The 15,865-nt window shown below is 57.5% G+C and overlaps 1 protein-coding gene across 3 annotated transcripts in view; it reads left to right on the top strand.

The window, feature by feature from the left end:
- The window catches only part of PKNOX2 (PBX/knotted 1 homeobox 2), a 285,563-nt gene that overhangs the window by 262,984 nt on the left and 6,714 nt on the right, over nucleotides 1–15,865 (top strand). For all 3 annotated transcript variants that reach the window (XM_045192863.3, XM_024557448.4, XM_045192864.3), the window contains 3 exons: nucleotides 2,551–2,680; nucleotides 3,000–3,097; nucleotides 3,839–3,958. In XM_045192863.3, the coding sequence (XP_045048798.2) occupies nucleotides 2,551–2,680; nucleotides 3,000–3,097; nucleotides 3,839–3,958 (348 nt within the window). The remainder of the gene's footprint in view (nucleotides 1–2,550; nucleotides 2,681–2,999; nucleotides 3,098–3,838; nucleotides 3,959–15,865) is intronic.

Here is a 15,865-nt window from a genome sequence, read left to right on the forward strand (position 1 = left end):
GTAGTAAAGTGGGTGCTGGTTGGACCCCAAGGCGTATGTCTCGTGTGTATCTTACCGACTTTGTGTCTTTCTAACATTGTTGGGTAGTTGAGGGGGGTGGGAATCTGGGATAACTTTTGATGCTGGAAACCCCCCCATGTCCTTACCCACGGAGGGTCACCGTGGCAGGGCTGAGTCCAAACCAGAGCACACTGGGAAGTCGTTGCCGAGTTCCAGGGTGCGTGCATGGGGGGGACTGCCTCCTCACTGAAACTGACCTTCCAAATTCATTTCCGCTTCGGATGACGTCCGTGCTGTTCACACCCTGTGAGAACGGTTGGCCGGGTCATTGGATGAGAGGAGCTTGACCCTGAAGCAGATGTATAGGTGAAGGCTCGGGCTCTTGGGGCTGTTGGAGGTCAGCAAGCTCTCTGCCCAAGGAGACAGAAGGGCCCTGACTTGCTGGTTCCCAGACCCATTCATTGCCTTTGCCCGGGGCACCACACTGCCTTTGTGCTCCTGGGTCTGGGTTCCCTGTCCATGGGCCTTCACTAAGTGTTTATTGTGACTCAAGGGCACCTTGCAGCCCAGTTCTCTGCACAAGGTGAGCGCACAGCAGCTGTGGGTGAAGGGGGGCTGTGAAGTCCTGTGGCTGCTAACCAGCTGCGGACCTTGAACAAGGCACTTGGGTTTCTAAGCCTCAGCTCCTTATTGACCTCAGGGAGTTGGAATCTGTGGCTTGTAAGGGCCCCGCCAGTTTCTAGGCCTCCGCGGGTCAGACTCAGCATTGGTCTTGCAGTGCGTGAGCGGGAACGCTGGGGGTTCCGCTCAAAGGGCAAACCTCACTGGCTGGGAGGTGCTCCCCAGTCCCAGAAAGTGGAGTGGGTAGAGCAAGAGCTGCCTGCCCCTTCCCCACAGCCACAGCAGTGGGGTGAGCCAAGAATAGAAGCGACACCTCAGACGAGAGGCCCTGCCAGGCGTGGACAGGTGGAGGAGGGACAGTGGCTCCCATTCTCCGGGGGCTGCACCTCTAGCTCTGGGACCAGGCCCAGTCCAGGAGGGCACAAACGGCAGCCCTGGAGGAGATGCCCGGGGGCGTTGCTGGGCTGACGGGTGAGACGTACACATCAGTGCTGACCCCCACTTCCTGAGGGGCTCTGTCATTTCCTAGGTTCCTGGGTCTGGGAGGCACCTACCACGGCTGTCCTCTGGGCCTTTGCTACTCTTCCCATGTCTTACCGCCGGTATGCAGTCATTGGCTGAAGGTTTCCTGCACATATCTGTTTCTCCCCACCGCACACTCTAGACCACCCCTGGAGGTGGAAGGCCCAAGCTTCTGCCAGCCCTAGAACAAAAACTAGGAAGCTGGGGTCTTCTTTCTCCCCCTATTTGGTCTTTTTTCTTGACAGAGCGCCTGTCTAAATCCTCACACACATACTGTAGGAACCCATGCTTTGAGCATTAGGGTGTCAGCTCCTGGTGGCTGGCGGACATCGGGGGCATGCCCTGTGTTTGGAGGGGCTGAGAGACCCCGGCAGGTCTTCTGCGGCTCCTTCCACCACACCTCACCTGCTGCCTGCCTTACTTGCTGCAAATAAAGCCTGGAGACCTCGACCTCTCACCCATCCAGTTCCTTCCTCACCAGCTCCCCGAAAGCCCAGCCACCAAGCCGGGAAGGGTTCACGGCCCCTTCCTGTGGCCTGCAGCCCAGCCTCCTTCCCCTCCGGCCACAGTTCCTCAGCATGGGGTCTGAGCACCTCCTTGTCCAGCAGCTACATGGCCATGAGGGGAGCAGGGTGCTGGGGCGGCGGTGGGGGCGCTGGGGGGAGGGTCTTCTTAGCTGCTTTGGCTACTGCAGAGACTAACTGCAAGACTGTGCACTGGGAAGTGGGGCTGGCAGGGTGATGGCGTGGGGCGAAGGGACTCTGTTTGCTGTGGGGTCTGTGTCGGGGGCCTGAGGCCGAGGAAGGAACCAATGAAATGGTTGAGGCTCATAAGTGATGCCCCTCGAAGACAGTCGTGAAGGGGCTCGGCAGCCATTTTTAGTTGTTATTTAACAAGTAGCCACTAGGTGCTAAGGAGACAAAGGTAAAAGCTGAGAGGCCTCTTTGTGCGGGAATTGGTGTAATAAGCACTGTGACTTAGGTGCACACAGGAGTGAGCGGGGCCAGGGCAGGGCACGTGGGGCCAACTTTACCCACTGGCAGGTAAAGCCTGGTCTCAGCCCCGCTGCACGTTGGTATCACCTGGGAGCTTTTAAAACCAAAGTGAGATTCCAAAGTGAGGTCAAGTGGGGACCACGCGGGGTCCTGGGGTGATTTATGGCTCAGGCTCACAGGGTATGATGGAATGGCTCAATGGGTGACTTTGGTTGGTTGGTTGGTTGGTTGCTGGTTGGTTTTTAATATGGAGCCTTCTTATTCACTCTTTCTAGAAGCCATGAGAACAGCCTTTTGGATTTGGTTCTGGGCAGGGACAGGGAGGAGGGAGGAGGGAAGGCAGGCAGGAAGGAGGAAGGGGAGAGGAGGAACTGGGCTGTGGCAACATCGGGCCACCCTCTCTCGCTTCCAGGACCTCCTGCAGAACTCTCCCAATTCCATGTCTGGAGTCTCCAGTAACCCCCAGGGCATCGTGGTCCCAGCCTCTGCGCTCCAGCAGAGCAACATCGCCATGACAACGGTCAACTCACAAGTGGTGTCAGGTTGGTGCAGGGGGTTGTGGGGACGCCCGGGGAAGAGAAACGGGAGGGGGGCTGCCCGCTGGGTTCCTTATCTAAAGGGTTCTGTAAGTTATTCAGTGGTTAGTGCCAAGACTTGGTTATGATTTGGGTCAAAGTCTCATGAACCCTGGGAGGCCAAGCAAGGCTATTGTCCCTCCCCCAACACGTGCCACCCCCACGCCCCATCCCACCCCTTTCCATAGGGGCCGAAGGTCTCCAGAGCAGAAAGTGTTTACGTGTGAATGCCCTCGCCCCCACCGGCCCCCATGACAGGGCACCCGAAAACTGGTTGTCTCCTCAGGTGGAGCCTTATACCAGCCAGTTACCATGGTAACCTCCCAGGGTCAGGTGGTCACCCAAGCAATCCCCCAGGGAGCCATCCAGATCCAGAACACACAGGTGAGTGTGCATGAGTGTGTGCTTGTCTGCCTGGGGGAGGGGGAGGGCAACCACGTACCATCTGCTCACAAGTAACTCGCACAGTCCCCATTACCCTTCTAAGAGCTAACCTCACCCACGCCTCACAGGTAAGAAGCTGGGTGTTGGAGGGGTTTTACCAGCTCCTGGGATTCTGCAGCCTCCCGGGTGACATCACAGGCTCCTGCTCTTCCTATTTCTGGTCTCCCCCTGGAGCCCCTCTGGAGCTCAGCAAGGCAGAGCACGTGCAGAAGGGGGCGCAGGGGAGAGGGAGAGGCTCTGAGGCCAGAGGCCCGAGGTCTGACAGCAGCCCTGTCCCTGTGGATAAGTCGCCGAACCTCTCTGAGCCCCGAGTCTTGTCCACAAAAGGGGGATTAACACGAGTAACTGAGCACAGCCCTGCCAACCTACAGGCTGCCCTGAGGGCTCACGTGATCACGGACAGGCAGTTGCTTTGCAAACTGTCGATGCCTCCAGAAATGGACGGTTTATGGCAAATTCACCTCTCTTGTGTTCTGTGCACGGCTCTGCCTCCTCCTTCTCCTCTCTCATCCCCTCCTCCACCCCAGCCCCTCAGCCTGTGGGAGGTGAGGGGAAAGGTGACCTCCCAGGGCCCTAGAATGAGTTGGGAAGGGGGTTGGCAGCAAGAGCCTGCCATCGCTATGACAACAGGCCCCTAGCTGCTGGCTGCTGATGCCCACTTTTTCTCCACGTGCCCTGAAGGTTAACCTTGACCTCACTTCCCTCCTGGACAATGAGGATAAGAAGTCCAAGAACAAACGTGGAGTCTTGCCGAAGCATGCCACCAATATCATGCGTTCTTGGCTCTTCCAGCATCTCATGGTGAGTGTGTGTATGCTGGGGACATTGGGCTCCAGAGGGCGTGGCCTCAGAGAGACGCTCTGGGATGGGGAGGTCACTTTCCAGAGAGGCGAGGTCACAAGGGAGGGTCCTGTGGGACTGGAAGCTGGGAGGCTATCTCTAGTGCTTGCTGCTGCTTCCTCAAAAAAAGAAGCGGGAGTGGGGAATGACATCAAAGAGGGAGTGGGGCGGAGGTATTCTGAAGAGACCTAAGCACTGGGCTGAGGGCGGAATTGTTTCGTGAGCTGAGTCTGGCTCTGTGGGACCACCGGCTATGCGTCCTGCTCCCGAACCCTCCTCCCGCAGCAGCGCGCTGGCCCCCGCCCTTCTCATGAGGAAGAAAATGTTTGCTCTCTGCCCCTCCGTCTCCCAGAGTCCCCACTGCTGGGGACGCCGAGCGTGTGTGTATCCTTTTCCTTCTGCCCAGAGCCCCCGATGAGGCGCAGGGCAGGGGGGCCCTGGTTGAGATTGTCGAATTTGGGGGTCCTGGCTTCCTCTCTGAACCAGCTCATCACTGTGAGGCAGAGCGAATGCTTCCGTAAGCCTCTGTGGCTACTTTTGTGAAATGGAGACAAAGCCTTAGGTTTAAATGTGATGTTTATAAGGGGCCCGCTGTGCGCGCCAGCAAGACGGCAGCTGTGTTTGCAGGGTTAGTGCAGTGGCAGGCCTTCGGCTGAGCATCAGGCGTCACTTCACTGACTTCGGTCCCTTAGCACCATTCAAAGCCGTCGCGATAAATGAAGGCCAGTGAGTGCCTGGTCTGAGTGAGTGTGTGTGTGTGTGTGTGTGTGTGTCCTGGGTGGGGAGGTAGATTCTCTGAGTGCAGGTGGGCGCCCAGCAGTCTGGAAGCTCGTGGCCTGGCCTGGCATAGATACACAGACACCGGACAAACGCCAAACTCGGGACCATATTGTAGACGTAAGCTGGCCTGGGCAGTGTGGGAAGAACCAGGAGTAAGGAAGCTCTTTCTCAGTCCAGTGGCTCTGGGAATGAGTCAATCGGCCAGTCAGTCACTGCACGGTCCCTCATGGGAAACGGGAGCACCTCCCAAAGCCACGGGGCCCAGGCCGAGGTGGTGGCTCTCAGACGCACGATCTTGGGGACCCTGCCTCGGGAATGTGGGGTGCCTGGTGGATGGGAAGAACTGCTCTGGGGTAATCGCTGCAGGTGGACCTCTGCATCTCCCCACACATGTCCCCCCACTCCAGGGACTTGGGGCCACCAGACATTTGCTGAGGGACTACCTCTGGAAAACACCCCCAGGGGACACACGGCGACCTAATTTGGAGAGAAGGGGCTGGAGAGCCGAGGGTTAAGGTGAGAAGAAGAGCTTGGAAGGACTTCCAGGGCCAAGAGAGAAGCCAAGGGGCCAGGGCCAGGGCCAGCCGCCCGCTGTGGGAAGTAGAGCTCCTGAGTGAGGGTCCTCTCTGTGCCCTGGCCTGCTGTGCCCAAGAGGGGGGCAGCCCAGCCCCTCCCCACCACGGATCTAGAGCGGCCTCCAGCCCTGTGGTGGGGGAGGTATTGCCGAGGGACCTAGGGGCGGTAGGAAGCGCCTGGGCTCCTGAGGCAGCCAGACCTGAGCTCACACCTGGGCCTCACCTTTCCCTCTGTCACCCGGCCACGCCCCCCTCCTGTGAAGATGAAGCAACGAAATGACGGCCAAGGCCCTGGCACCCTGGTGCTCAGTGCATCTCAGTCCCCTCTCTTTGCTTCCTGGCCTCCCACCCGCGTGCATTCTTAACGACGGACAGTCGCAGACGTACCTACAAACTCACTTGTGAGGGCAGAAAAGGCAGGTGTGGGAGGGAGAGGCGGCTGTGAGACAAGGTTCCCAGATCCTGGGCGTCCAGGCCAACACCCTCTCCGAGTCCCCTCACGCACCGTGGGCTCCTCCTCCGCCATCTTCCAGCTGCCCCCCCCCCCCAGGCAGCTCACCAGCCTGAGACTGGGGACTCGCCCTATGGGTCCCTCCCGCTGTGCCTTCTCTCTGATCTCAGCTCACGCCCTTCGCTCTCACCTCTTCCTGCTGAGTCTCGTCTGTAGCTCAGGGCTTTTTCTTTCAGCTTCCCAGCCCCTCCCAGCCAGACTCGGGGTGGGAGAGGGAGGTCAAGGTGGAAAAGAGAGAGGGGTACTCGGAGCACAAAGCAGAAGGGAAGGAGGAACCCAGGTGGGCTTCACCAAAGGGACCTGGGACAATGCCGAGGACTCGGTGAAAAGCAGGAGTAAGGTTTTCCGCCCACCCCCTCCCGCCCCCGGACCCTCTCCAACTCAGGGAGCACACAGCACGGGTGCTATTAATAAAGCGCATAGCCCCAGCGAGGTCCTCCGCTGTGAGGGCTGTCCTCGCAGCAGCCATCGAGAGGGGACAAGGGAGAGACCTCTGGGCCTTTCAGTCAGAACTCAGAACTTATGGAGGAGAGGGACAAGTCCAGACTGTAGGGACGCTGCATGATACAGCTGTCCTCTGAGGTCAGGGCTGGCCCACAGATCACGCCCCCCCGCGTTGCCCACCCCCCAAACACCAGCTCAGGCAGGAGGCTGTAGAGGCTTTTGGTGACGGGGCACCTGGGACGGGAGCTGGGCTTGGAAGCTGAGCAGACAGGGGTGAGGACAGAGGCCTGCCAGCAGCCATGCCCTCGCTCTGGCCCCTCTCCTTGAATGAGGAGGTGACACCCCTTTTCCATGGTTATGGAAGCTAAGTGAGATAGCCCATTTCTGACACACAGCTGCACGTAAGAAACATTAGTTCCCTTTGCACTTTATGGAACAGTGGGACAAGTTTTTGAGGCTAAGGCCCCAAATGTGTGGAAATCAATCAGCGGTGGATGGCTGACCCGGAGTTCTGACCTGTGACCCCTGCCGATTTCACCACCATGAGGATATACTGACTAATGTTGCTGCTTACCCGTCCCGTGTGGGTGTGTGTGCCATATCTACACGCCTCGTGTCTCGGAGTCAGCTGTGAATTGCGCAAGACCGGGCAGCATCCCACTGTGCCTCTTCTGCAGGCCCCCGTGAGTCCCAAAGAGTCGTGGGCAGCAGGGCGTTGGGGTGCTGCTCCGGGAAGGGTTTGGGGAAGTCTGGGTCAGACGGAGTTAGCCTGTTTCTGTGTTCTTAGCGTACGAGGGGCACTGTGAATTTGCTAGCGGAGACGTGGCTTGAAGCTCGCCCCGCACGCAAGTGATCACTCTAAGTCTCCCTTGTTCCCACTGCGGTTTGGAGAACGACCCTGACGCTGTGGTTCTGGGGCAACGCCACCGGGCGGTGACACTGCGTGGGGCAGGCAGCAGCTTCAGGAAAGAGGGCAGAAGGAAGAGCGACACCAATATACAGGTGCAACGGGAACAACACTCCTGTGTCCGGGGTAATGGGAAAAGCTGGTTCAGGAAAGGAGCGATCATTAAAAAGTCACGTTTTGCTTTAATTTAAAAGAGGTACATACATTCATTCGCTAATCTTTTGGTATCGGGCCAAGATCTTGTCCTGATTAAAGTTTGTCATTTTACTTCCACAAAGCTCTCCTATAATATAACATCTATAAATTCCATCTCTGCTTAAAATGGAATAAGAATTTTGACATTTGGGAAGTAGGCTGGCTGCAGGATCTTCCTGGATTTGTATTGTGTATTCCAGTCTCTTGACAGCCGCCTCTCTGCGCCTCGCTGTATGGTATTTTTAAGCAAATTCGAGTCTCGTGTCTTTGCAAAGCGCTCCACTCAGGTTTCGGTGTTGCTGTGTGTGCGTTTAGTAACAATAACTCTTTCTTTTCGCGCTCGCATTTCATTGGGTTGCAGAGCGGTTGATTACATTCATGACTGCAGTACATGTGACTGGCATAAACCAGCGCGATACCAACACTGCTGACTCCCCGATAAGCGGATACGTCAGCTAATGAGCACCTGCAAAGGGGCCGCTCATCTCAAGCGTCCGCCGCAGTGAGGACATCAGTTCTGATGGTTTACGGAAGAAACGGGGAGCATCGTGCCACCCGCAGACTTTGAACTTTTATAGTAAATGCTGGTTTTCCCTGTTGTCTTCTTCCTCTGGGGCAAAAGTCCGTGTCTTTGATCCTTTGTGTCCTGTGTCCGAGGCTTTGTCGTCGCCACTGTTGTGTGGTGGCAGCAGCCACAGGAACGTGTTCAGATGACAGAATGCCCCGGGGACGGAGACTAAACCGGAGCCTTTTTGCTGTTCGGCTGCAGGGAGACTGGGTGTTTTCAGCCATGAGCTGCTTTGCTTCTGGGTCCCTGAAGAATCCTGTGACGTTTTCTGGCTAATGCATTTTGGCTGGGAGAGGCTAAACTCCCGCTGGAAGGAATGGTTCCGTAGCAAACCCAGGCCGGCTGAGAAACGCTGGCGGAGGGAGGAGGGAGAGGCCGCACTTCTTCCCCAGCTTCTGGCCTGTCCCCCGCTCCAGGTCCCAGCCTCCCCCTGCCCTGCCCGGTGATTCTGCGCCTTTCCATACAGAATATGACAGTTCCCTGGGCTGCAGCCACCCAAGCACACGAGCAGCTTTACAAGAACCTTCTGTGTGGGAAGGGGGGGGGAGAGTCCTACAGAGGAAAGCCGGCCCCAGCAGCCTCCTCCCGCCATGCCAAAGGAGCCGCCCCTTCGCTAACCACAGCCACGGGCCGGGCTCGAGTTAGCGTCTTCACCCCTCGTCTCATGACCCACGCAGCCCCCCGCAGGAAGTGGGTGCCGCTATTACCCATATTTTACAAACAGCAAAACCAGACCCAAAGGAGGTAGCACGGGCCCCAAGGCCCCGTAGGATTTGAACCCAGGTCTGTGTAACTCAAGGCTCCACTTTCTTACCCACTAGACTGTGCTGCCTCTCCAGTGACCCAAGAAACCACAGCATCTCTGGGCTCCCCAGCAGGTAAAGCAAAGGGGACCCCAGCTTTCAGCTGAGGCACAGAGCCCGGTGCCGGCAGAAGGATAGGATTTTACAGGCCCCGCTGCGGTTTTCAGGTGCGGAGAGGCCGCCTCACCTCTCTTCCTTTACTGTGCTTCCTCCATCCACCACCTTCACGGGCCTGGTCGGCGTCCAGCGGGGCCACAGCGGCACCCTGCTTGCTGCCGTCCCCCCACCCTGTCTTCTAGGCGGCTGCTTTCCACCCGGCCACACGGAGCCGAGGCCTAGTTCCCGGGCCTCCCAGGAGTGCTGCTGTATTCACGAAAAAGCACCAGGAGTCTCCTCTGGTTGACTTTTTATGAAATATAATTCACATTCCGTAAAATTCACTTTTAAACTGAGTGAAACTTAAATTCAGAGATGTGGAGTATATTTCAAAGTTGTGCCATCACCCCCATTATCTGCTTCCAGAATGTTGCCATCATCCCTGAGAGAAACCCTGTGCCCACCAGCTACCCACCCCCCCAGCCTCTGGAAACCAGGGATGTGCTTCCTGTCTCCGTGGATGCACCTGATGCAGATACTTCACAGGAATGGAATCATACGTAGAATAGGTGATACTTTGTGACTGGCTCTGTCACTGAGTATAATGTATTCATGGCCCACCCACCTCGTAATATGTGTGAGTGCTTCGTTCCAGGTCACGGCTGACCACTAACACTCCACGGTGTAGGTGAGCCACACTTGGTTTATCCACCCATCCGCTGATGGACGGTGGGTTGTTTCTACTTTCTGGCTTTTGGGAGATGCTGCTGCGAACCTCCGTGTGCTTCTGAGCCCCGCCCCCCCCCCCCCCCCCCCCGCCCTGTATCTGAGGGACTCCGGCAGATCCCACAGCACTAGAGCCTCACATGCCGGGCTCAGCCCTCTAGGGGCAATGGGGCAGCGGCACGCCCAGTACAGCATGGGCCCTGCCTGTGGGCTCCTGGCCACGGAGGCGTGAGGAGGCAAAGTCCAGCCAGTTGCCCCCGAACCTCAGGGTTGCCGTCAGTCACTCAGCAGTCTTCCCGTGCCTCGCCCCCCTCACTGCGCCTAGCACTGCGTGAAGTCCTAAGGGAATTCTGCATTTATCTCTGCCAGAGACCCGCTTACAGCATCCACCGTTCCACCTGACTAGAAACCAGCAGAACGGGTACAGTCTGTGGAAAGGACGTGGCACCCGGAGGCAGGATCTGGGTTTGGGTTTCCCCGCCCCCTCTATCTAGCCCGGGGACCTGGAGCAAGTTGCTTGACGTCATCCCATTAGCCTCAGTTTTCTCTGCTGTGAAATGGGGACCACAGTCTCCAGCTCAAAGCCCTCTCGTGAAGATGAAGAAGATGACGGAGTGAAAGCGCTTTGTCCTGACAGAGACGCAGCTGTGGTGGCAAACGCCCCCAGCCTCACCCGGGGAGTCCCCACCACCCGCCCTGCCTTGGGAAATGCTGCGAGGTCTGGACACCCCTGGGGAACCTGTGAAAGAGAAAGCAAGAAAGCCTTGAAAAGCAAGAAAATGGCTTAGAGAGACTGGACCGCCCTTGTCCCAGAATATCTGGTCTGCTTTTTCCTTTACCGTTGTCCCGTTATCTAAAATTCCGCTCATCTGAGATCCATTTAAAGTGATCCAATCCCTGCCAAAAGCAGATGCCTCAGAGAGTCCAGGAGGCTATTATTCATTCACAGTTTAGTATGAATTAGTCCAAAGCTTGCTTTTCTACTCCCACTCAGCTAAGACCAGCTTAGTGGGAAGAGAGCCAGTGCTTGTTAGTGGCAGAGAGGAAGACTAGACATTTTTTCATGCAGCATTTTGAGCTGGCAAGCCAGAATGGGGGGGCCGGAGGAATGTTTCTAGCAATTCTTCTTAACCTCTTCCAGGCCCTTGACCCTTCTGAGAATCTGATGAAGGCTTGATCTACATCATCACAAACACAGTTTCAGGGCACTAGGCCCTGAACCTCAAGACGCCAAGGCCTCAGATTCAGAACCCTGTGGCTGCAGGAAAGCCCAAGGGCCCTGTGAGGACAGGTGCCGGGATGTGTCACCAGGGCTGCAAAGCAGGAGAAGCTGACAAAGTTGGCGCCTACCCACCTCAGAGTTTACCCAGGCCTAGTTCTGTCCCCTGAAAGAAGAGGAAGATCTCGTTTGTCCTTCCCGCATCCTGTGGGCCCCTCTCCACCAGAACACAGGTCTTTAACGAAATGGGCCTTCGAGGCTAGCCCACAGATCAGCTGTTTTTATCAGCACTACGCTCTAACCAACTGAGCTAACTGGCCCGGAAATCAGCTGTTTTTAAAACAACTTGTTTCCACGGGGAAATGTGACCAAAGTTCCAAACAACATACCTACCCACGAACACCTGGGTTCCGTGTATGTGATGTGATCTCAGCACTCGGGGGCCGGCGATTTAATTAGGGGAATAAATTGCAAACCTTGAGAGCTCCTCCCACCTTGAGAGCCATGGTGCCGTCAAGCGCTGTCATAAAACACTCGCACTCAAGGGTTCGAGGGCGGGGCGATCAGGAGACACGGGAGGACTCCGACCACCTGCGCCGGTCACACACCAGAATGGTGCGTCCAGGACTGGGCATCAGATTTCCAAAGGTTCTCTGGCGAGCTGTGCCCAGAGAAGGGCAGCCAGGACGGGGGGTGTCTGCTCAGATGACTGACAGGAGACATGTCATATGACCAAGGGGCACAGTGCCGGGGTGTTCGGTCTGCACAAGGGACTCGCTGGTTCAGGGAAGCGTGTGGTTCAGGGCTTTGGAGGCAGACAGACCTGAGATCGAACCCAGCTCCATGTTTTTAATTTTCTACATGACCTTGGACAGGTCAATTATTTTCTCTGATGTTAATTTCCTCTTCATAAAGTGGACGTAATAAGGCCTACCTGTGGCAAAGACGATCAGCAACATGTTAAAAAGCACCATACCTGCCAGGTGCTCGGGTGCGTGAGTGTGGTTAGTGTGAGTGTGGTTAGCGACGGAGTGTGGAGTGTGAGTGTGGTGTTCCATGCAGGGTGTGAGCCTGGCTCTGCCCCTCACCACCTGCATGACCGGGGCCAGTTTGGGGACCCCTCGGGGTTCAGTTTCTCGTGTGTGGAATGGGGGTAATGATTCCTACTGCTTAGGGGCCCGGGGGAGTCAGTGAGAACGCATGCCCAGTCCTTGCCCTCCACACTCTGGATTCAGGAGTCTGCAGTATTCAAAGTCAGCCCAAAACTCCAGGCCCCTGGTATGTGGTGGAAACACCTCTTGGCGGGGGAGAGGCAGAGCTGTGGGCATCCGACCTCAGGGGACAGCCTGTGCTTTCCTGCTGGGCGCGTAGGGAGGCGGGCCTGTGTGCCACAGAAGGACCTTCCACAGCTCCAGAGCAGAGGGCTGCCACACCAAGTGACCGAGTGACCGGGCACCGCACAGCCAAGCCCCCCCCTCCCACCCCCTGCTTCTCGGGATGGTGCACATGGAAAGTGATAGCAACCTCACGAGGCTGCCTGCACTGGACGTCAGCCAGGGACTTCCGCTGCCCGGCCTCCGTCCACCGAGCCACCCTCGGGGCTGATGGTGACACAGTCTCAGCACACCTGTAACTTACTTCGGGTGCTTGGCTGAAAGTTCTGGTGTGAAGTCCTCCTGCCCTGGGGGTGAGGCTGCCCTGGGGTGGGGAGGCCTCTGGGGTGTTAGTTCACAGGGTTTGGGGGAGGAGCTGGGATGGCGGCCAGGCCTGGAAGGGTGGCTAGGTTTTAAGCTTGAGAGTCAAGAGGAGGAATCACTTGGATTCCTTCTGACCAAAGGCGCTGCTCGCCCCCTCTGTGGTGAGCGGGACAGGCGCAGCGCCCCACAGCACTTCCTGGGCGCCTGCAGTTAGAGACCCCACCCGAAAAATGGCCAGGGGAGATTTCCAACCTCACAACACCCCCCGCCCCAAAAGCCTGAGATCCAGGTTAGGAGAAAATGCCCCACCGTGTGCGCACAGGGGCAGCCGCAGCCCCGCGAGCTGGAGGTGAGGCCCTCTGGCAGAAAGGAGCACACTCGGGCCTGTGCAGAAGGGCAGCAGGGGAAACGGCCTGTGGTTTTCACGGAGACGGGGCCACGTGCACCGGGCAGCAGATTTCTCTTCCTTGTTATTTATTTATTTAAGCAACCCCGCCGCGTGCGCCAGACACCGTTCTGAGTGCCTTCCAGATAGGAACTCGTCTGATCTTTATTACAGCCTTGAGGAGGTGGAATCCTCTCCCCATTTTACAGAAGAGGACGCTTCGGAACGAGCCGGAGGTCTCGGGTGGGTGAGAGACCAGGGCCGCAGCTGGCAGGCTGGGGCTCGGACCCCCGTTCTCACCCCCTTCTCATGGCTGCCTCCGAGCCTCCTCTGGAGAGCTGAGCGGTGCGCCCCAACAGACTCCTGAGTACCCCACCTCCTGCTCGCCCCCAAACACTCGTGAAACAGCCCAGGCGGGACCAGCACTATTACTAAGTCGGCCAGCCCGACCCTGCGAGGCAGGATCCCTGAAGCTCCCCCACCCTCTCCCACCCACCTTCACACACACAGATACACAAGGGAAGGTGACAAGGGCCAGTGACCCCTTGGGTCCCTATGATCAGTCATTCCACAAACACATAGTGAACACCTACCACAGGCCAGGCGTTGTCTCCCCACCGATGAGGTGGGGGTGGAAAGGAAGGTGCAGCCCCTTTCCTCAAAAACTTGCAGCCTGTCTGGCTGGGGTGACAGACCACTGAACAAACCACCCGGGGAATCCCGGGCAGGGCGAGCACTCAGAGCTCATAGGGGGGCCGATCAGAATGAGCTTAAGGGGTTGGGGGCAGGTTAAGACACCAGCATTGCAGCAGTGTGAGGGGTGGATCAATTGACAACCAGAGGGAGGGAGAATAACTTTGAGACTTTGGGAGGGTGAAGAAAGGAGGACAGAAGGTTTTCAGGAGGGAAACTACACAGCGATGAGAATGAACTGCTACAGTTACACAGAACCACCCTAAAGGAGTTCACTGGGGACTGAAACACTGCACCCTACCCAATTCGTTTATCTAGGGTCCAGAAACCAACCGTAAGGTTTGAGGGTGTAACATGAATACTAAAATAATGAAAGAAAAGCAAGAAAGTAATTGCCATAAAAACCAGGTTACCTTCAGGGGCTGTGGTTGGGAGGGGGCGGAGGGGGCTCCTGGGTGCTGACAGTGTCTTATTTTTGACCTGGGTGGTGACCGCATGGGCGGCTGTGGTAACATAGGAAGCTTGGTTCTCAGTGCTTTTCTGTGTGCGCGCCACCGTAAGGGGGCGGGGAGCAAAAACGGGCGAAAGAAAGAGTGGGAGCTCCGAGCCAGGGCAGCGAGAGCAGGAGAGGCGAGTTCCTGGGTGATTCTCCCCGCTCTAAAAGGCTTGTTTTCCCACTTTAGCACCTCTGGAGTCAGGTGCACCCTGCCATTGATGATGAAATGTGGTCTGTTTCGGGGACCCCCGCCCCCATGCTGCCTCCCTCTGGTTGGCCCCTGAGCCCCCTAGAGCAGGCGCTGGGTCCACAGTGAGAAGGGCGTGTCTGATTCCCGGGTCGTGCTGGTTGCAGCTGGAAATGGGAAGGGGACGGTGGCTCCTGTCCTGCCCCACCGCCAGCATGGAGTGATGACATTGGCAGGCTGCTCATTCCCACGTGTGTGGCCCTCGGTGATCTGGCCACCAGCATGCTTATCGGCATCGGCTACGAGGTGGAAGGATGGAAGGATGATCTTGGGGCGGGCTTTCAGTGACTGAAGTGGCCAGGGACCTATAACCCAGCCCTGGCCAAGCTTCTTTCAGACCCCAGACCCGGGGCAGAACCTGTTTTCAAACTGAAAGATGCCTCCAGCTTCAACAGAGCCCAGATGAGACTTGAATTGTGGGGCTGGGAAAGGAGGTGGCAGAGAGGGGCGGAGAACAGTTGAGGTTGGATTTCTGAGCACCTGCTCTGGATAAACAAACAGCTCCCTTCTCTGGAGACTGAACACGCAACAGCATGAGGGGGTCTGGGAGGCGTCGTGACGTGGCACAGAGGGAGCCAGCGGGGCGTCCACACTCGGCCTGTGTGATCCTGTCCGGTCGGCCCCACGCCCCAGTGATAGACACTCTTTTGTTAGTTTCCGTGAAAGCCCAGGGAGCGCAGGGTGGAAGACGGGACGCAGCACATTGCCAGCGTCACACAGCACACAGCTGCAGGGGGTGGGTGCAGGACCTGACCTCTCCGGAGGTCACCCTCTCAGCCACCAGGCAGCCCCGGCTAGTCACGTGCGGCTCGGTGCCGGCGCCGGGCCCTTCCCCATCCCCCCCACCCCCAACTGCGTGGGGTTCCTCCGGGGAGTCATTGGGCAGCGGCTGCCAGGGCGCAATGGCTCCCCCGGTCTCATTTGATCCCCCGCCCTGTCCTTGGCCCCAACCGTTCCAACTGTGCTAAAAGTAGCATTGACCGAATCAAGGCCTGTTCGGGGCCAGGCTATTTTGACTGTGTCCTCCAGAACCATCTGGTCTGAGGCGTGGCGGAGCTGGACTGCTCCCATGACCCCTCAGACTTGGTGCCAGGAATGTGCTGGCTAATGCACCTGTCCCCCGAGCCGCTCGCCCCACGGCCTCCGACACGCGCCTCCCGAGATACGGGGCCCGGGAGGGAGGGGCGCTGGGCCTGCCCTCCGGGAGGTTAAGGGGTTAACAGCCTCATCCTCAGAGAATAGCCAGCCAGCTTCTATGCCCCCCCTTGCCCCTCCCCAGTTAACGGGGAAGTCAGTCTGTGGATTAGTGATGTCCATTCTGCACGAAGGCCCCACCAGAAGCCCCCAGAGACAGCTAGCATTACCCTGCTGTGGGAGGCTGAAAGATTTCCTTTATATTTTCCATTATTTATTTTAATCCTCACCCAAGGATATGTTCCAGTGACTTTAAAGAGAGGAGAAGTGAGGGTGGGGGGGCGGGGAGAGAGAGAAACATCAGTGTGAAAGAGAAACATCCATTGGTTGCC

Source organism: Desmodus rotundus, chromosome 7 (assembly GCF_022682495.2).
Source record: "Desmodus rotundus isolate HL8 chromosome 7, HLdesRot8A.1, whole genome shotgun sequence".
Classification (NCBI taxonomy): Eukaryota; Metazoa; Chordata; class Mammalia; order Chiroptera; family Phyllostomidae; genus Desmodus; species Desmodus rotundus.